We start from the raw sequence: 22,120 nt of genomic DNA on the forward strand, positions 1-22,120 counted from the left end.
TCGCACTGGGGTCTTGTATCACCCTGAAGAGGTTTCTTTTTCATTACAATCAGATGGATGTACACTGTTTCTTAGCCTTGGAATCTGTCTGTAATCATCTGCTGATGACTGTTTCACAGAGGAATTGATTCCCGCCAGAACATTTGATTTATGAACATTTGATTTGATTATTTCCGAGCACCGAAACCCCAAATAAAAGAAATATGCAAGACAACAACTGTATTTTTTTGTTGTTGTTGTTATGCAACCAATTTTAATCTCATATTTCCAATGTTACCGTAAAAATGAACATAGTTGGCTATTTGCACATAAATAATATGTGAGGTCATGAAACGCGTCTAGAGTTACAAAATGTCTAGGGACGGACCTATTGATAGAATAAAGATGTTGATGTAAGAGCAACGGAGAGCCAGGGGCCGGAGTTTTATTTCGATTTTAGTTAATAAACCTGTGATTGCTCTCCTACAAATCAAATGTTTCTTGTTTTTCACATATATGTCTCGTATGTAAACATTTTCAAACAATAAATATTGAAGCGGTTTATGGCTAGTTCACTCTTTGTTTAGTTTTACAAATGTATTAATATTGTAATAATCTATTTTTACATATGAAAGTAAGAATTTTGAAAGTAAAAAAAAAAAATCAAAAATCAAAGGCATTTTAGAAAGTAGCAAAAATTAGGTACAATAGTAAGACGTTTCCCATTTCAAACATACTGTATAAAAATAAATCTGTTTTTAATAAGAATCCACCCCTAGGACATAAAAGTGGCCATTATTTGGGGAAAAAAACAACCTAATTTAAATTTTCATTGGTTTCTCTTTATTAGATTATTTGCAACCAAACAAAGTGCACTCCAGTCCCACTGCAAATATTTATTAATTTAAAAACAATTAATTTAGGTTTAGTAAATACTTGCTCTCAGTTACAACTGACCAATATTTAACATATTTAGATCTTAGTTGCAATAATAAGCTAACACAAGCCTTTTGTCTTAGGAAGATTTGTCAGATTCAAACAGTTTTATGACAATGGCCTCATGTGGCTGCATTTTTATTGACCGTAGAGACACGGGGCCGAATCGGTCGAGACCTGTGCTGATAACAAACACCCCACCTTCAGGTAGGCTGGGAGCCCAGTCTGGGTCCAAAGTGTGAGGTTCAGATCCCAAATTAAACAAGACCAGGAAGTGAACGCAGCCCCATGAGCGCAGGAAAGCTAAAGGAGGCGTGACTGTAGAATTGAGGCCAGAGGATGACATGCTGTCATTGAAGGGAAGGAAGGTGAATCTGCCAAAGTGGAGAGCCTCTTCACGAGCACGCGACTGAATCAGAGACTGGAAGAGGGTTAGCGGTTGATTCAGCGGTTCCTGTATTTTTGAACAGATTAATAGAAATGTCACGTCACAAAAAATGACCCATAACAATCAAACAGATTCGAAAATTTCAAACTGTGACCTCAGTGTTGAGGATGGTTTTGTCATCTCACCTGAATCGGATTGACCTCATCTCCATATCTGATGACGGGTGTCCCGGGTAAAGTCATGATCAGGACTAGAATGGCATTCTGTAGCTCCCACGGGACTCGTCCACCCACCTGTGAATGGTGCAAACACTTGTGACAATGCATACAGAGCATACAGGATTCTCAGAAACTTCAATTCAACCAAGACTGCCTTATTTTGACTTTCAATGTCAAAATGAGCTTTCAATAAAACTTGGCTGCCTATGAAGTAGAAAGGTGATTTTTTTTTAAATCGGTGCTACTTGATTAGAGAAAACAGAGGGAAAAAAGGCTATTGTCTTCCCTTTTGCCAAATGTGTAGAAAAACTTCAACACCCATAATGCACTGGGCATGTTGCTGTTCAAGGCCAGTCACACCAGTCTGCTATGGATACGCTTGACCAGAGTCAAATACTGCTTTGCTTTAGTAGGAAATACTACTTATCAAAGTTTAGTTACAATTAGGGGTGTAACGATACCCTCATGTCACGATTCGATCACGATACGATATTATAGCGATACTCCAAGACATACAGTTTGGTAAAAGGTTAACAAAAAATGTACTGTTGATTAAAATGCTAATTTGGTATTACATTGGGGGTGTAAACAAATAGGTTTTGACTTGGTGCTGATAACCCAATGCACAGGACACCAAAATAAAAATATTAATGATTCTGAAGCTGAAAAACAAATTATTTTAGACGAATATGCTTGCACACATATGTTTAAAATAATGCAGGCCATTAAAACTCTGTACACTTGATTTTTTTTCTCACACAGTAATTTCTTTTTTTGGGTGGACTACAAAATAAAGATTTTCAGTATCCACGATACATGTTGCAGTTCTGTTTTGCGATATATTGTGAAACGATATATTGTTACACCCCTAGTAACAAAGGTGACTTGTATTGATTCCGGGTGCAAGAATTCAAAGAGTAAACTTTTAGCGGGAATGAATTACTTTCCACAACTTTTTCATGGCTTCTCCTCTTGTTTGTAATTACTGGATGAGCATATCAAGTAAAACTGATTTTTCTGAATTTCCATGACATTTTCAGACCAGGAAATCACAACTGAAATCTCGCCTGGTATTTCCAAGGTTTCCATCACTGTGAAACCTTGGGTTTAATGTGTTTTTTTTTTCACTTTGTTAATGACCATGTAGAAATACAACATTTCTCTCTGTGTAAAAATATTATCATAGTTCACTAAACCATAAATCAAACTCCAGTGGCTGCCAACAACAGTTAATTAATGTCATGTTTTGCCTTAGGGGTATTTACTGTAATGAAAGTGTTCCAGTTTGATGAGTCACAAAAAAAAAAAAAAAAAGAAGAGACCCTGATCATATTTTTGTCAGATTTCCTATATTCTTATATTTCGATTCCTGTATGTCGCCCACCTCACAGTTTTATTTCCTAATAAAGTGTGTCTATTGTTTGAACATTCTCTTGCAGTCAAGTGGTTTCCAAATCACTGCTAAACAAATAGCTCAAACCAGCCAAGCTGGTATTAAACTGATTCAGGCCCAAAACCCCTCTAAAAACATTTCCTGAATAAAAACTTAGCTCCCTGCTTAACCACAGTGCAACACTAGAAAAATTAACTAGCTAGTCACGACTGTTTACCATAATAAAAAATAAAAGTAAAAAAAAATTTAAGGGCCAGCAATCCGGTGTATGTTTTGGGAATCATTAAAGTCGGAAAGAAACAGAAGTTAGGATAGTCTTTTCTTCCCTAACGTTATATATATCCGAGAGTTAAAACGGCTTCTTGAACAAGAAAGAAAATATAGCATGGGACTTGATTTTGTCCATGGGGAATTGATTGGATGGTTGTGGTTTGCTATTGGTCGATCTCATGTGAGTGACAGGTTGTCCCGCCCTCATGCCGGTAGACACATCATTAGAGAAGAGATGTCCCTGTTTAATCATTATTTTGATTAAAGATTATGAGGCACATTATAAATACTATAATGTGATAAATACTTTTAAATATAAAATAAAAAATTCTATTTTGATTTCAAGGTGACGTCAAAAGAATCATTGTGCAAGATCCAGCCCCCTGCATAATCTAATCCTCCCTCAACGCCATATGATTTCATGAATTAACTTGCACTGCAATGTTTGCATGCTAACTCAAAGTCAAAACGCTAAAGAGAGAAATGTTTACTTTGATCAGATTGTAAGTCGTTTGTGGATTTTGCCATTGATAAAGTGTTAAAGTCAGTTCAGTGTAATGTCCACTCACGGTCCAGCTCGGCCAGTGTTCCTGTGGCATCTGCAGACTGGCCTCCATGGCCTCAGCCACCTCAGCAGCAGACAACGGGTGGTGTGATGGGGGGATCACTGACTTCGTAACCAGCTCCACCAGTGAACCATTAACAGTGATGTTGGACACCTTTGGCGCTGGAAGAGTGTTGCTTGTTTGCCTCACCATCAATATTCTACAAGAATGAGATACAGTAACAAGACCTGATGTATGTCACCATGACTTAGCAAATTAATAAACTTGTTAACAGTACTGGGACACTTGGCACACTGTTTTCATTGTCTTTTTTCCCCATATCACATATTTTAGTAATCATCATAAATTAGATGTAATTCAAAAGCTTAAAAATTCATCCTGTGAGAACCCTTTGAAATTGGACATTGCTTTACCATAAAAATGCTTCTCCCCTAGTGTGCAGTGTCATGTCTCATATTTTACAGTACCAAATTTACAGCTCTATTTTATTATCAAATCTTTTTGTAATATTGACAAAACACATAATTGGAAAAGGATTCAAGGTTCTGTATTTGGTTGCTGTTTTGTGATAGAAGTGATATTGTGACGGAAATGTATTCATTTGTGACTGGAGAGCACATAAAAAAAAAAATGGAATGTGTCACCCATATATTTTTGGTGTCACCCATTTATTTTTTATATATTTTGGTATACATTTAGGTAAATACCTAAATTTAAGGTATTAAGCTACCTTAATTTCGTGATATCAACTTCAAATTTGGAACTCAACTTGGTTTGACATTTGGCTTTAATTTTATTGCAATTTTAGACTGCAAATTATTTTGTAAAATATATATTTTATATAAAACAAGATGTTCAGTACAGTACAAACTTTAACTTTCCAAAGTTCATTTAATTTTCCATGTCTACGTTCAAGGCGGGGGGAAGGGAGAGTGGCAGTTAACAGGTTAATAGACATTTGTCAAGTTCAATGCACAGGCTCACATTGAAAATACAGTTAGGCCCTGTCCCAAATGGCACACTTTATATGCACTTTCCGTCTGTCCGTTACGTTCATTAAACCGTAGGGTGTCCTGTTTGTCATTTTATGTTTTACATGAAAGGGTGTTCGCAACTCATTTAACTTTTTTTTTTTTTTCAAGACTTGAGTTTGTCCTTCAGGAATTGACTTTGAAAAACTTGATACCTTTCGTCATCTTGTGAACTGAACTCGAGCATCAGCACGTTCCACTCCATTAGGGTCTGTGAATCATAAATACACAACGATTTTTATCCAGGCACTGCGTATGGCCTCTAACCACCTGCACCGCATCATCAAAAACCCACACACTCTTTCCACAAAACAAGACACGTCAGTGTATTTTCAGACAGTTTTACCTTTGCTGAGAAGGCTGCGTCTGTATCACAGATCCCAAACCCTGACACACCGTACTCCAGCCAATACCTTAATGAGTACTGGAGAGGGAAATAATAAACAAGAGGTAGACAGAAATATTGACATAAAACAATAATCCTTCCCACATTCATCTTTTGTTCATAGTGACAGTTAGACCTGCCACAGTATCATAACTTCCCACACCGGTATGGTACACAAGTTCAAAATATACTGGTATTAACGATGGCAAATTTTCGCTCCGCAATTGTTTACACAATAACGTTTAAATGAGAAATACCGAAAATAATTCATTTACACAGTTCAACCAAAAATGAAGGACACATGAGCAGTGGTGTCAGAGTCACAGACTGTGATGACTGAGATAATCAATCTCTCGATAATTGTTTCCATCTTTTGGAAAGTCATGAAAACACCATATTGGAGTAAATGGGAATACAAAATTCCAAATATTATAGGCCTGTACTTGTAATTAGATTATATTATGTTTTATAATACTCATAATCAGACCACAGTTACATTTTTATTGATTACATGATTACTTAATATTCACAAAATGATTCATAAATGATTCATAATTCTTCTTTTCTTATCTTTTAAATTGTCCTTTTTAAACAGCCTATTGCTTATGTATGCTCAGTTATCAGTTTTGTGTAAGTACGGTACACAAAAGTGAACGGCAGTTCCTTCACAAACCCTGGATTAATGTAATGTTTAATGCACTTCATTTTGTTGATGACAAATTTTCAACATATTTTTTTCCCTCTTTGTATTTTTATATCATTATAGTACACACTTATCCTATTCAAATCTATGTGATAAACAGGTTAAGGCTAAAAGTAAGGTCAAAAGTAACCTAAAAGTAATCAAAAAGTAGTCAGATTAGATTACCTAAAATGTGTAATGTAATAGATTACGTTACTAACTACAGTTTTCATCATGTAATCTGTATTCAGAAATGGACTACAATCTGTAAGTAATCTACCCAGCACTGTATATTTGCCGTGGAATGATTGAGGTTCGCGCATGTGTCATTTAGGCTACTTGATTCCTTCAGAGAAACGAGTGAGTATGTGTCATCTAAACTGTAATACATAGAAAAAAGAAGAAAAAAAATCAACCCAAGCTCATTGCAAAAACATTTCTGTGGAAACATTTCTGTTAAATATTACGTTGCTTCTTGCACTGTTTTGAGACGCGTTTAAAGTTAAATTGTCCATTAAGTGGAGCTAAAATAATGTTCAGTTTTATGTGAATCGGGTACTGTTTAATTGCATTGGTTGTTGTACAAATCACAGCAGTTCAGAAATAAGATATCCTATCGCGTTTAAAAAACAACGTGCCTAGATAACCCTACCCTACACCGTGACCGAACAGATAGTGTTAACAAAGCCAAACGTCCCAGACAGCAAGACTGTCGGCCCAGATCCGGCCCACATCTGGTACAAGTGAATCCCGACACTATGATGCTGTCTGGGGTGAGATAAAAACACATTCGCTAAAGCAACCGTGCCATTTAGGTTCCTTCATGACTCATGCATCACGGGACTTACCGCATCACGGGACTTACCACATCACAAGTGCAGTGCTGTATCACGTGAGCTACTGAACAAGTTTATTACATCAGAAAAGCTAACATATGGAGCTGATAATATCTGATGCAAACGTCAAACTGTTTTAGTTTACAAATCATGCACTATGGCGAAAGTGTTAAGAGATAATTGTGCATGAAAATATCAATAATCTGCTCCTGTAATCATAATTTGTATGAAAAGGAATAAAAGTCATTGGTGATTTACTGCCTCTGTTCATTTCAGCCGCAGTGAATCGTATGTGTACGTACGTTTGGAGTTTTGCAAAAATGTAGGTAGAGCTTTTCCAAATGTTGGAACAAAATAATACAGGCTGTTGCTGATATGGTCCCCCATACTGAGAATAAGATTCATTACCTGAATGTTCTCTGATGAAGAAGACCAAACTTTAGTGTCATTATCCGACTCCTGCTCAAACAGGTCCAGCTCACAAAGGTCCAGCATCACTCTCACACCTGAACCATATGGAAAATCCTTTGGATCAGTTACTATTGCCTTAATATTGCTTACAATTTTTGCACACAAAAATTCGACTTCAATTTGTTTTCACACTACCGCTGTTTCACAAGCACATGTGCATTTGCAGTATTTGGACACAGCAAAAAAAAAATTAAGACTGTCAATGCATTTAGATAGCAAAACCAAGCACACATTTCAAGTACAAAATTTATCGAAAGATATTCGTTTGGTTTTAAATTATAAAACAAAAGAAATACTGTTCAACATCAAGACAAAACACATGTGGACATGTTGTGCTTGTCAAACATGGAACATGTCCAAAGTTTAAGTGATGAATATCTTTGTTATATTTAAATGCAATGATTTTCAGACACGGCTTAAAGGGATAGTTCACTTCAAAATGAAAATTCCGTCATCATTTACTCACCCTCAAGTCGTTTCAAACCTGTATGAATTTCTTTCTTCTGCTGAACAAAAAAGGAAGATATTTTAATGAATGTCAGTAACCAGACAATTGATGGATCCCATTGACTTCCACAGTAGAAAAAAAAAAAAAAAACTATGGAAGTCAATGGGGTCCATCAACTGTTTGGTTACCGACATTCACTAAAATATCTTCTTTTGTGTTCAGCAGAAGAAAGAAATTCATACAGGTTTGAAACGACTTGAGGGTGAGTAAATGAAGAGAGAATTTTCATTTTGAAGTGAACTAATCCTTTAAGTGAGTCCAGTGTGTGAGTCTAATGCAATATGGTTAAATAGCACCATCTATTGAATACCAAGGTTAGCACAGTCCTGATCCAACTGCATGCAGAGACAATATTTAATGAAAACTTTTCATTTTTATAATATGGTGAATGGCAATAAAACTACCAAAATAAAATCAAGTACACTTTTTTTTAATAATAAAAATGCACCTGCCTGCTGTTCGGCTTTCTATGATAAGCTGTGCGAATTGTGGAAGCGTGCCCAGACTTTGGTCAATCTCTGTCAGGTTGGCTGGGGATCTGTCATGCCGGAAGAATCCCTCCAGGATCACTGTCCCAATCCCCAGTGACCTCAGATACGGCAGCCGCTCAGACACCCCTGAATGTGAGACATACACCATCATGATCGCCTTCACTACTGGAAGTTTACATGTACAGTAGGCACTATACAGTCCATTCTGTGCTGCTGCTGACACAAAGATTGGTTAGAATTTATCATCATACTTTAACATTATTGCAAGAATATTTTCCCACCTCACACTACCACCAAATGCAAATGCGTTCCACACAATATTCAGCTGTCAAACAAATATGTTTTTCAAAGGCTGATTATTAAACTAGCGATTCATTTGTGGTTAGAGCCTTACAAAGTACCAGTTATGTATTGTTCCTAAGCCTAAAAATAAAAAGCACATAATATGCCACACAAATTGTACATTTTCCTGTGAATGACCCTTGTGTTTATTGTCTGATTTACTGTCTACTAAACATTGCCACAACATGTGCTAAATATTCTGTGATGTGGTTTGTGGAGATATTTCATTAACACAACACTGACTTGGCTCCAGGATGGTGGATAAGTGAATTGAATGTTTTGAGATGCAATCTACCATTATTGTTACTGCTGTAAATTATGTTTTTATTAACTTACTGCTGATAGGGCTGACCTCGTCACTGTCCGCAACCATGAAGAGTGCTGGTTGCAGACGGTAAAACACATCCTTCTGCCACCAGCGTAGTGAAGGAGACACTATCCGTGGGCTTTGAATGATTATTGCGATAGCAGTGCCAAGCATTATCAGCCAAACAATCCAGAAACAAAGCACCAGACGAGAACGAAACTTGTTCCATTCCGGCCCTCCTGCGCACTTCTCCAGTTCATCTTTGCTCAGGGGTTTCCAGATGTACTGCTGGGGCTGATCTTCTGGGATAAGGAGAGGTACGGTCTCTGACCCATCCAGATCTGTGAATGGAGCTCTAGCAGATGCGCTGCCATAGCCGGGATCACCTTCCACCTTGAGTGTCATCTGGTCTCACTGGGTAATGTTAGGAGCCATTGAAATGAAAAACAATTTGAACAAAACTAAGTTATGCATGTGATGTGTGTTAGAAATATCAACAGAAACAACCGCAGCACCATATCTTATCTAATTCCATCAAATTTAAAATATTTCAGATTTTTGTAGTTGATGAGAATCCCTGAAACTATCACATATTTCACATGTGTCTCCATCAGTGTTCAATAGTTATATGATGTATAGAGGAGACCAGGATTGGTATACTTTTCATTCTTTGTTGAATATCCCTGGTGTAATAAATGCTAAGTGCAATTAAAAACTTAATTACAGGGTAAAACATACAAAACCAACATCATAAAATATTTCTTAATTAAAGGTCTAGAACGTGTTTTTTGTTCAAAATTAACATCATAATAAAGAGTCAATACATCATTAGTCCTTCAGAACGTGTTTTATCTTACCACTATGGAAGTCCTGTTATAAGTGTTTATATTTTAGACTGGGCAGGATTGTTTTCGCGGGAAATTGCACATACGTCACTCGTCCGTGCGTGTCTCGTCATATCCGTAAATAGAGAAAAGGTGCTCCGGCTACTTTGACGCGTGGTGTGAGTGACAGAGGTTAGTTGTCAAAACGATCGAGAAAGGTTGACATGGAGCAGTTAAATCTCAAACCTCCGGGGAATCACCCTTTTAGGAAAGTCTCCTGGCAAAAAGAGAACCTGACAGAGCTCCTAATAAGACAATAATCAGCACTGACTCCAGTGGCTTGGCGCTTCGGAGATGGAGAGAACTGATGGATTTGAAATATTATAAAAACAATGCGTAAATGGCGTTTTTATTACTCAACAGGTAAGAGGTCTTTTACTGACCAAATAAACTGTCGTGTGTAGATCTCTGACAGAGTTGTAAAGGATTATCTATTGTGAAGGGTCGTTTCATTATGGTTGTTGTAGTAAGTTGTGCTACAATTTTATTTTCAATGAAGTAATGTTACCGTGTCTATTAATAGGTAAAGCTTCATGTCTTCAGCTTGTCAGCTTGAGATCCTTTCCATCTAAGCTGGTTATAGCCTACTACATTCATAGGAGTATGTTTTATGAGCAGTAGGGATAGCCATATTCATCCGCACAGTCACTCGCAGCCGAAGCACAACCAAAACAATGTTCTTCCGCAAAAACCAATGCAGTGGTGTTCCTCATTAGTTAAATAATGATTAAATTTGTATTTGACTTGCATGGTTGCTTGGTTGGTACAGACATCAAGAGTGAATTAATAAACGTTAATTTTACACAGACAAATATAATCATAAACACAGTTATGCAATATTAATATTAGTAATAGTACTGTAAGTAAATGCAGAACATACATTTTCATAATCGTACGAATATGATATTTATTGACTGGTTCCTATAACTATAAGTTATTATCGTAATTATCGTAACTAAAACCAAGAGGTCATTACTTCTATAACTGCTAGTTACCAACACATTTTTCATTTACGATTAGATTAAGTTAAAGAACAAACAAAAATACACTAAAATTAAAAACTAAAACTCAATGAAAATTATATCGACATTTTAAAAATGACAGAAATGCAACAAAAATGGCTAAACATTTAACTTGTATCAAAATGAATACAGAAAGCAAAACAATTTATAGCATTCAAATATTTTCAATACCTATTTCCAAATTATTTGAATAAAAATTTTAAACTGGGAATGCTATTTTTTTTACTTTGACAGAAGCTTTGAGATGGTTAAAGTTTGCAACAGATTCATGACACATTAGCACACATGTAATAGTTATTAATGCATGTTATGTTATGCTACAACCTTAGTCCTCATGTCAGTAAATTTAACAAAATATTTCTAGCGTTAAAAAAGTGTTCACACAGTTATTTATTAGCATTTCTTGTTACTGACACTGTAAGATGAACTCTGTACAATCTGTAAATCGTGAAATCTAGTAACACAGGCAAAATATTTGGCTGTTGAACTTACCTGTTGGGAACGTCTGGAAGAGTACGAGTTCTCTCGGGCTCTGGTGGTTCTTTTTGTTTCAGTTTTCAGTTTATTGTTATGGTAAACACACCTTTAGCATTGCCCTGGTTGTTGCATTGAAAAACAGGTAAAACTTCAGTGCGCTTAAGCTTGACCTTCTTGTTTTTATCTCTCTTTGAACATTAAACTATGACAGTAACACCAAAGATGAGGTTTAAGTAATTAGTATAGAGGTGTCATGGTCCATCCATAACACTTCAGTAACACATTCTACAGCATGGATTTTCAAAGTTCCCTTCGGACACAAAGTACATGATGGCCAGCCCCTCCCCCAAACCCCACATACACACACACGCACACACACGCACACACACACAAACAAGATCTAATTTACACTTCAGTGTTCTTTCCCAGCTGTTTACGTTCACTTAAAGGTGCAGTATGCCATTTCTGAGAATCGTTGCTGAACACTGTTTTTTTAAATCAGCACAATCAAACACACCCCTCCCTTCATTGCTCCGCCCCCAAAATGCACAAACACGCAATGCAAGAGTGGATGTCTCTTTATCATTGCTGAAGCGAAGCAAAATAATGCTTTGCGAATAATAAAGCGAAAATGACAAGGAAGCACAAAAAATTAACATACACACAAGAGTACAAGCAAGACACTCCAGACAAATGACCCTTTAATTCCAATTCAACTGTTCATTGTTAGTTCATGTTACTTCAGGTACATAACATCATATTATCAGATACAGCTTTTGATTTTCATAATGTATTAGTAAATCTTGAGTGGATACGCCCCCTACTGCTGATTGGATACAAAAGTGCTTTAAAGGTGCAGTAAGTGATTTTTTTTTTTTTTTAAACGTTCAGTTCTGGCAAAATGTTTTTTGATGCATTAAATTGTTCAGCAGATATAATCTGGTATGTTTGGTCCTGCCCATTATGACTAATATAAATTGTGTGCTCAAAGTCCAGACTTCTCAAACCTTTGCACATAGAGATCCAGACATTTTGAAGAAACATTCTCATAACAATCATTATTTCATAACAATATAGACTGATAAATAAAATGACAGAGGTGTACTTTAATAAAAAATAAAATGAGACAATTGAATTTATAGTTCAAGTACCCTTTATAAAGTTTTACAGATGTTAGTTTTACTGCTGTGTACAAGTTCGGTTATGTAAGTCCATGTTCTCTGTAAGTACAGAGCTTAACATCCATAAACAAAAAATATTTATAATACAATTATACATTGAAGTATCGTACATATGTTTGTATACATTATGGAAATTGTGAAGTTTTCTCTTATCCCAGCTACAAGTGGATAGACAATTATTTTATTTATTATAGGGCTGTCAAAAGATTAATCGCGATTAATCGCATCCAAAATAAAAGTTTGTGTTTACATAATATATGTGTGTGTACTGTGTATAGTTATTTTGTATATATCAATACACACACATGCTTGTATATATTTAAGAAATATTTGCATACATATACTGTATATATTTATAAATAATTTATATTATATATAAATATAATTTTTTTATATATAAATTACACATTTTTCTTAAATACATACAAGCATGTGTGTGTATTGATATATACAAAATAATTATACACAGTACACACACATATATTATGTAAACACAAACTTTTATTTTGGATGCGATTAATCGCGATTAATCTTTTGACAGCCCTAATTTATTATTTTATATTTTATTTCTGTGACATTTTAAAGCCACATTATGGAATTCTTAAGTGTTTATTATTAATGATTCATCTGTGCACATTATTCTTAAGTCATGTGCTCTTGCAATATCAAACTATAATGATCTAACGATCCAATCAATTCCCGATGGACAACATCAAGGCCCGACCTACATTGTTTTTTGTATGCGAGAAGCCGCTTTAGTTGCTTTAAGTCTGGATACGTCACAACAGGGAAGAAAAGATGGTTGCAACTTCCATTTCATGCTGACTTGTTCAATAGTCTTACGCGACAACAGTGGTTCAACCAATGGCGTAATTTTAGGGCGGGGAAATCTATTTGTTTGACCAATGGCATTGAGGGAAGTGTTTAATTACCTTGTTTAAAATCATCATTATCTTTGGTGGTGCGAGAGGCATAGAAATTACACTTCACCTTTAAAAAAAAGTGAAATCTTTATATTTTTCACTAGAACCTTACCATGGTGTCAATGTTAAGTGCTTTTCCTTTATGGGCTTTTGCACTGGGTAGTTTTGACTCCGATATATAAACTAGCCACCAGGGTCCCCCAAGAACTCAATTTTGCCCAAGGGTAATTTTCCGGCAATAGTTATGAAAACGTTCCTCTGGTACGAAAGCCCCTTTTATGAAAGCATTTGATATATACACCTCTTCTTCCCGTTTCTTTTTCAGTGTGTACAATATACAACATTGATTTTAAAAAAGGAACAGTTTGGCTAAACAGTTTGACCTCTGTAAAGCAGGTGGCACACAAATATTGTCCTCCCATGAATTATTACATCTACAGAGATTCAAGGCTTGATTCCATCTTCAGGGTAACGGCCACTAGGTGGAGTCATCAGAACCGGCAATATCCTTAAATGATGAAAGAGTATTTGAGAATATCAGCATTTTTAATGATGGTTGTAAAATGAACATTAACCCTTTATTATTTAGACACCTAAAATCACATCAAATAAAATGTTGGAGAATTAATAGTTTATTTAGTACGGCTAAAACATATGTACGCATTTCAAACACATACCATTGGGTCAAGAGGTCTAAAGGCTGCTGCATATTTCTGATATGCGGCAATTATGCAATCTCTCCTGCAATATAGAAAAAAAGGCACAAAAAAAACAGATTGAGAAACACACACACACACTAATCTCTCCTACATTGCAAAAAAAGATTTTCTTGCTTAGAATTTTTTACTTGTTTTCTATTAAAATATCTAAACATTCTTAAATCAAACATTTACCTAAGAAACAAAATGACTTAAACAGCCCTATTTTAACGATCTAAGCGCATGGTCTAAAGCGCACGGCGAAAGTGCACATTGGGCGTGTCTGAATCCACTTTTGCTAGTTTAACGACGGGAAAAATGGCTGGCGCGCGTGATCTAAAAGGATTGTCCCTATTCTCATAATGAGTAATGGGTGTGTTTTGGGCTTAACGTGCAATAAACCAATCAGAGTCTCATCTCCCATTCCCTTTAAAAGCCAGTTGCACTCGCGCCATGGCGGATTCGCTATTTACATGGCGGAATTTGCAAGCTGAAAGACTGAACGCGTCTCCAGAGAGGAAACGGATCTGCTCGTGCGCAAGGTTAAAGCGCGCAAGCAGACCATCTACGGGACAAGCCGGATTCCACCATATCTTTATGTTCACAATATTAATCTTTTACATTGCAATCCTTTTATTTTTAATATTTGGCATGTTTGTGTGCTGCTGCACGACCCTGTGTGTGTAATAAGCAGAGTGTACTTGTGTTGTGCACCTACCTATTGGCACACATTCCTAACACGCTCTTTAAAAAAAACAAAAAAAAAACTGCGCAGTCTATTTCAATTGCCTCAAGATAGCAACGTGCCAACAATGCACCTGAACACACCTGGTTTTCAGACCAGCACGCCCATGGGCGCACAAATAGGCGCAAATGCATTTGCTATTTAAACAACATGCTGCAGGACGTGAAAATGATAACTGCGTTGGGCTGAAACTAGCAAAAAACACTTGTGTGGCGCCTGGCGCCACATTTGCCGGGTGTATGATAGGGCCCAAAGGGTTAAAATGACTTAAAATGAAAATGAATTACTCATTAATTAATTACTCACCCTAATGTCGTTCCAAACACGTAAGACTTTCATTCATCTTCGAAACACAAAAGGCTGATTTTGATGAAATCTGAGAGATTTCTGTCCCTCCATTGACAGCTACGCAACTACCACTTTGACGCTTTAAAAAGTACATCAAGAGATCGTAAAACTAATCCATATGAATAGAGCGGTTTAGTCCAAAGAGACACAATCAATTTATATGATGAACAGATTTTTCACATATAAACATTGATCAGCAAACATAAACTGATTCAACCGGACCTGCTGGACACTGGAGAACAAACCTCATTGGTTCTTGCTGGAGCTCAAACGTCCCGTGTAACACAAGAATTAACCGCATTGGTTTTCGCACGTCACGCGAACATGCTTGAGCTTCCATTTACCACAACTGAAATGTTCTCTTTACGATCTCTTTATGAACTTTTTGAAATGTCAAAGTGGTAGATGCGAAGCTGTCAATGGAGGGACAGAAATCTCTCAGATTTAATTAAAAAGATCTTCATTTGTGTTCAAACGATGAAAGAAATTCTTACAGGTTTGGAACAACATGAGGAGGAGTAATGAATTAACTATCCCTTTAATGAATTAAGTCTTATTTTCGGGGGGGAAACACCTTTCACAGAAGAGGCTCAAGCCTAGTCCCAGACTTAAAAGCATGGTTGAGCTGTTTTAACTGAAAGTAACTTGCACTGACATATCTAAAAATATATTAGTACCATTGTTTGGTCTCAAGATGCACAGCAGTTTTTTTTTTTTTTTTTTTTTAAGGAATGTTTATAAATGCCTTAAATGTCCTAATTGAACTACGGCCTAATCCTGGCTTAATCTAAACCCTGTCTGTGAAACAAGGCCATTATGTCATGTTTTAAGCAAAAACTCACTTATAGGGATACTTCATCGATTAGGATTAAGCTTTGTATCAGTAGAAACCTGGTAGTATTTTCGAATGACCGTGCTTCCCTCCCTCATGTCCCCCTGAGACGAGAGATTTCTGTATTGTGTGTCTGAAAAAAAACTCAGATGACGCAAAAATCGTCATTTAGCGTCATCGGAGGCTTTTTTGTCCAGAGGCGAGAGACTACAGCCAGTAGGAGGAGCTCGTTCTGCATGTTTTCAACCCGCCCATAGGGGGATCTCACGATAAAACGGCGTCTTTTCAGTTTCGAGTCGACTAGTTGCCTAGTTGTATCATTTCTTTCCGATACTGCCCTGTGGAACCGGTAGGCGTGGCTTGGGAGTGGCCTCGTAGGGCAGTGAAGCAAGTGCATTCTGGGAGTTGATGTCTTTCATCCACATGAGCCAAAAATACATTTTCTGGCTTTTCTCAGTCTAGAAGGCACCAACTTCTAAAATAATTTCACATTTCTACTACATAAACGACCCAATTTAAATACACATTCATCTTTCCAGCTGTGAAATATCCCTTTAATTTTTGTAAATAATTTTTTGAAGTGTATAGTAGGCCTAATATCATATATTACTGTCCAGTAATACTCACTTGCATGAGATTCCTCCACCTGGTGGGAGGCCGGGAATCCCTTCAGATGCCAGGAATTTCATCACATATAGCAGGTCAGGTTCCTGATCTTTAGATCTGATCACAGTAATGATCTCTAGGAAATGTGAGAGAAAATACACTTTTATATAAAAAGATTTGACTTTTATTAAGATGGCTATTTCATCTAATCGAATATGTATAATTGTCTCTTATTTATATAGTGTAAAAACTTTTACATCGAATGAATTGGTCAAATTACCTGCCACTTTTTGCTCGATGAGCTGCTCTAGCTCTGCCTCCTGTTGCAGTGCCTCTTGTGTCACCTTGGGGGCGCCGTCGAAGCAGATGATGATAATGCTCATGTTGTCTAAACTTCCCTGCAAGATGCGAAGACATTTAAGAATTTAAAACCCTTATAATATAATCTAATCTAATATAAAAATGATATTAGAGTAGATCAATAATACTAAAACACACTAATACTTATAAATGCATATAATGCAATGCATATAAATGTTCACAGACAGCTAATGTTAGTTATAAACCAAAGGACCTCTTGGCCTGATCGAGCAGCTGGTTTGTAACCCTGAATATCCCTTAACCTGAAGTCTGAGTCACTCGTAATCCTCTCTCGCTCTCTTCTTGTCTTCCTTGTAATCATTCTATTTAAAGAACAGTATCTTCATAGAGCAGGTCAAGCTGAATCTGTGTGTAACCTTCCTCGCCTCAACATGCGGCATCTCATTATATAATATTACATAACCCAAGTGCCTTCAATCATTTTTAATAACAAAGCTGTCCTAAACTAGTTAAATGTTTTAGAAGGTGACAGTATTTCTGGCAATTCAACATTGACTTGACATCAGACTTATTGACGTACTCGTCAGAGTTATTGACGTCATGGGCTAATGATTAGCATAAAGTAAAAGCATATTGATGCAGTGATTCACATTGAGTACTTAGTTTTATGTTCCATCTGATTGGTTTCACAGAACCAGACTTTTGTCCAGTTTACTTTAAAGTTGACCAGTGTACATTATTCTCACCCAGAATCACCCACTCGAGAAACATTTAAAGCGACCAACTACAGTCTGTGTTGTTTTTAGGGTACATTTAGGGGCTGGTAAATCTGAAATCACTGATCACTGATTAAAAAAATTACAGTTTTTATTTGCGAGATACAACTGAACATTACTCTTAAAAATAAAGTTTCAAAAATACGGTTTTAGAAGACCCTTTTGGTTTGCCAAAGAACCTTTCAGTGAACAGTTCTTAAAAGGAAAAAAAAAGTCTTCATATGAAGAACATTTAAAGGGATAGTTCATCCAAAATTTTTAATTCAGTCATCATTTACTCACCCTCAAGTTGTTCCAAACCTGTATGAATTTATTTCTTCTGCTGAAAACAAAAGAAGATATTAAGATATTTTGAAGAATATGGGTAACCAAACAGTTGACATTGTTTTTGAAAACCATTGAAAAATACTATGGAAGTCAATGGGGCTCATCAGGTTACCAATATTCTTCAAAAAAATCTTTTTTGTTCAGCAGAAGAAAGAAATTCATACAGATCTGGAACAACTTGGGGCGAACCATCCCTTTAAAAACTCTCAAGAAGCTTTATATTCACTATAAAGAACCTTTTGTGTAATGGAAAGTTCTTCGTGGAACATCAATGCCAAAAAAGAACCTCTGTTTTTAAGAGTCTAATTTGGTCAACAATGAAGCATACTATTATTTGAATTTTTTTTCCTATCCAATTGCGAACTTCCTCGGGACATCCATTAGTATGCTGGTACCTTGCTAAAAAATTAAAACATGTGCACCCTAACACCAGGATATCAGGCAATCTGACTGGAGCTCGAAATTTGGCCATTAGGCAACCCAATGGGATCCTGTCAGTGCTTATACCAACCTTATAGAGGCAGACGTCAATGACCTGAGAGCAGATCTCCCTCAGATCATCGCAGACCTGCAGGCGGTTGCGTACAAACGCACACAGCTCCTCATTACTGATGGCGTCCCAGACACCATCACATGCTACTACCAGGAACTCATCTTCTGGCGTTCGCTCCAGCTCGTACACCTCTGGTTCAGGCGACACCAGCTGTTCAGTCTGAGTCCTCCATTCAACCTCCTTAAAGTCAAAGTCGCCAAGGGCGCGGGACACGGCCAGTGAACCGTTGATGCGCTGCAGGGTGACGGAGCCGCCGGCGTTCTGGATGCGCTCTTTCTCGCGTGGGTTGAAGGGTTTGTGGTCCTCCGTGTAGAAGACCACCTGGCTGTTACGGCAAAGGAAAGTCCGGGAATCGCCGCAGTTGATGAAGTAGATGTTTCGTGGAGACATCATGACAGCGGTTGCTGTAGATCCGCTGTTGTCCCAGTTCTCATTGCGGATCTGGGTGTGCATGTGGCGGTCGATGCCAAGGAAGCCATCTCTGATGCCATCTTTGACATGTTCTACATCCTCGTCCACCGTCACACAGCCTGATAATACAATCATAGAACAGGGTCAAGCACAGGAATATCTAAAATGTCTTTCTATTTGCCCAGTGCCTATCTTCCTATTTGCAAAAGCTTGTGACAATCGGAATTTTTTTTTACATTTCTTTCACTTCCATTTAATAAAAATATTTAATTTTTTAATATTTAAAATATTCTAAAAATATAATAGCTAATATATATATATATACAAATTCATTTATAGGCTACTGTGAAGGATACAAATATAGGCCTAAATATGTGTAAAACTTTGTCTAAAAACAATCTATTAAGTTGACTATTTTTATCATTCAAAAGAATCAAATTATTTGTTATGTAAACACACAATGCTTAGAATAACTTATTATTAAATTTATATACTTTTTCACAATCTTTCTTGGAACTTTTCTCTCTGAGCTCCGCTTAGTTTGTGTGATCCAGTATATATTGGATTGGCCTATTAACTGGGCAAAATTTTCCATGTTAAGATGATATGCACTGTTTTCATTTTTTGTTTGATAGGCCTATGCTCCATTTAAAAATATATATATATTTAGATGCTTTAATGTTTAAAAAAAAAAAAAAAATTATTGTTGGAAAAACCCACAAAACTAGCTTTAGAAGAAAACTAAGCCTCTTCATAAGAAGTACTATTTTGTATTTTTGTATTTCTCCCAGGAAAAAAATATATTCACCCAGTATTAACAAACTGCAAATAGATTGTTTGTTTAAATATGTTTTATGAATATCATAATAACATTTATCATCCTGAAAATACAAAAATGGCTATTCAATTAGCTAAGCATCACTATTAAGATTGCTCATACATTTTCTTAACACTGCATAAGATATTAAGGCTTGTTTTCAGAGATTTTTCATGTTTTACGTATAATAAAAAAATAATATTGATTACACTTTATTTAGTCTTAGTTACCATGTAAATGTACAAATAAGTAATGAATATTAATTAACAACATGCACTTTACTTTAGAGTAAACCCTCTAGAAAACCGTAGATATGGCTAAGCAAAATAAACGTCAACAGCTGGAAAGTCATCAGGAAAATTCCTATATTGTGGTGGCAGTTATGTTTTCGTCTTTGAATAAAAGCACATCAGCACTAACTCTTTGCATGTACAAATTTCATCCCTTATCTTCCAGACAGTAATACTTAAATCGGTGAGTACCTGTGTCGAGAATAAAATCCAGCAGGTGTTTGGAGCAGTACTGAGCCACCATTTTCCCCGCATGTCCATCGAACACGGCAAAATAGCTCCAGTCTGGCAAGGCCTCGGTCATCTCTGGCATGCAAGTGTGGGAATCCTCCATCTGGGCACGCCAGCCCTGCATACTGGCCATGGCGTAGTTAATGCCCCATTTCGAACCCCCTTCTGCCATATCTTTCGCCAAAATGGGCCTTTCTAGGTAGGGTCTACCTATGTCCTCTTCATTCTCAAAGTAGTCATCATCAGCTCCCGACTCCCGTCGCCCACCCTTGAAGAAGAAGGTTACCATCTTCTCGGTTTCCTTCACTAGCTGCCGCAGGAATGAGGGCACCTCCATGGTGCTGGCCCGCCTGGCAGTTCTCATGGCGACCCGAATCCTCCGCTTTAGTCTCCTACTGTTCCTCAAACTCCTCTTCCTGGTCTTCCGAAGCTGATCCAGTGCCTCTCGATGAGTTGGAGCCAAAAGAGGAGGGAGAATTGCTGGACAACCGAGTTGTGTTAATTCGTTTGGTGTCCTAAATATGTTGTCATTTGTGTAACAGCTCCTTCCTCTCAGTTGTTCCCAATGAAATCCGTTGGACTGCACTAATGACAAGTCTTATGAATTCTGGGTGTGTTTATCACTTTTGCCAAGCTGTGTTTCTTCTCTGGTCCAGTTCTTATTGGCTAATCTATTTATGTTCACTCATCCTCAGACACCACACAGTGTTCTATCTTTCCCTTCATCTGTCGTCTGTATGCTGTCATGTAATCCTTACTGCGTAATGTGCCTGGATTAGTTTGCGTCCATAGATGAACTGCAGTGTTTCATAATGAGCATCCAAACAGGATGAGTTTGATTTTCGCATACAATATTGGAAATTAGCATTACTGGCTCATGTTCAGTTTATTGTTTTTATTTTTTAATAGTGTGTATGTGGAATATGTTGCAAATTGCATATACTGGACAACCTGTTCATACAAAGTATGATGGTGTTGCCCTCTTACATAATGTAATCACTTAGTCGTTCAACTTTTCGCACCTCTTTGTAAACCATGAGTTTATCCCGGTGTAAAATATTTTAGATATCGTTTTGATGTGCTAATTGCCTAACTGCCAATGACAACCACATGTTGTCACAAACACTCCTAATCCACTGCAAGTAAACACTGCTATAAATTGTTTGAAATAATAAAATGGCAGTCTGAATGATTATATAGCTGGTTAGTAAGGTAATTCTCCTTATGAGCAGTAGGAACTGGCCTCCTTTGGAAAGCCTATTCTTAGAAGGCTTACAGATTACCTGTATTTAAGGAGCGTAGGTGTGACGTTTGGACTTGAGCCATTCATTTAAAATGAGGGATTAACGTGAGCAAGGGCAGTGCACGATCCTGACATTAAAACCTGCATAACTACAATTAGATAACAGGCATGTCCACTTCTTCAGAAATTCCCCATGCAACGTCACGCGAGTACGAGTGTGATATGGCACTATATGGTTGTGATTAGGTCATAGGCACGAAAGCTTCATTGAAGCTTATTGTATGATGGCTTTTTGAAGGCAGCATAGATGTATCCTTCGTTGCCTTTGATATCCCACAATATGACGTCTGAAAGTTGCGGTTGGTGGTCAGTTTGTGTGTAAGTGTACGTTTTTGACCAACTTTACATTTTCCAACTCTGTCACACTCTCACCAATCCACCCTTACACCATTACCTAGAAGCACCTCTCTGGACTTTTAAACACACCCGTTTCCCATTCATTATCACCAGTGTTCTTTGCATATAACCCTCAGTTATGTCACTTCCTTGCCAAGTCTTGTTTTTGACATCTTAAAAGCTAAAATTCACAAAAATTAGTTTGAAACAAACATACAAAGCCACTGCTAAAGAAA

The 22,120-nt window shown here is 36.9% G+C and overlaps 3 protein-coding genes across 5 annotated transcripts in view; 1 reads left to right on the plus strand and 2 right to left on the minus strand.

The window, feature by feature from the left end:
- Nucleotides 1-241: 241 nt before the first annotated feature.
- Nucleotides 242-11,466, minus strand: LOC311296921 (amino acid transporter heavy chain SLC3A2). Of its 3 annotated transcripts, none has more exons than XM_084418917.1 (9): nt 9,661-9,741; nt 8,833-9,217; nt 8,116-8,280; nt 7,093-7,190; nt 5,128-5,205; nt 4,937-4,992; nt 3,754-3,949; nt 1,489-1,596; nt 242-1,369 (listed from the first exon to the last, which is right to left on the minus strand). In XM_084418917.1, the coding sequence occupies exons 2-9, from the start codon at nt 9,206-9,208 to the stop codon at nt 995-997; spliced, it is 1,452 nt and encodes a 483-aa protein (XP_084275043.1). In that variant the 5' UTR covers nt 9,209-9,217; nt 9,661-9,741; the 3' UTR covers nt 242-994. The 3 variants fall into 3 exon arrangements, with proteins under 3 accessions (XP_084275043.1, XP_084275045.1, XP_084275044.1); XM_084418919.1 differs by lacking the exon at nt 9,661-9,741 and adding an exon at nt 11,202-11,466 and having other exon boundaries at nt 803-1,369; XM_084418918.1 differs by lacking the exon at nt 9,661-9,741 and adding an exon at nt 9,628-9,648 and having other exon boundaries at nt 803-1,369.
- The window catches only part of rtn2a (reticulon 2a), a 35,339-nt gene continuing 23,015 nt past the window's right edge, over nt 9,797-22,120 (plus strand). The window contains exon 1 of the mRNA XM_084418921.1: nt 9,797-10,050. Coding sequence (XP_084275047.1) covers nt 10,020-10,050 — 31 coding nt within the window. The 5' untranslated portion in view covers nt 9,797-10,019. The remainder of the gene's footprint in view (nt 10,051-22,120) is intronic.
- ppm1na (protein phosphatase, Mg2+/Mn2+ dependent, 1Na (putative)) lies at nt 12,855-20,984 on the minus strand. The gene is made up of 6 exons (XM_084418923.1): nt 20,207-20,984; nt 18,455-19,026; nt 16,800-16,917; nt 16,541-16,655; nt 13,968-14,031; nt 12,855-13,798 (listed from the first exon to the last, which is right to left on the minus strand). Exons 1-6 carry the CDS (start codon nt 20,607-20,609, stop codon nt 13,769-13,771), a joined length of 1,302 nt encoding a protein of 433 aa, XP_084275049.1. The 5' UTR covers nt 20,610-20,984; the 3' UTR covers nt 12,855-13,768.

The sequence above is a fragment of the Rutilus rutilus genome, assembly GCF_951802725.1.
Source record: "Rutilus rutilus genome assembly, chromosome: 9".
Taxonomy (NCBI): Eukaryota; Metazoa; Chordata; class Actinopteri; order Cypriniformes; family Leuciscidae; genus Rutilus; species Rutilus rutilus.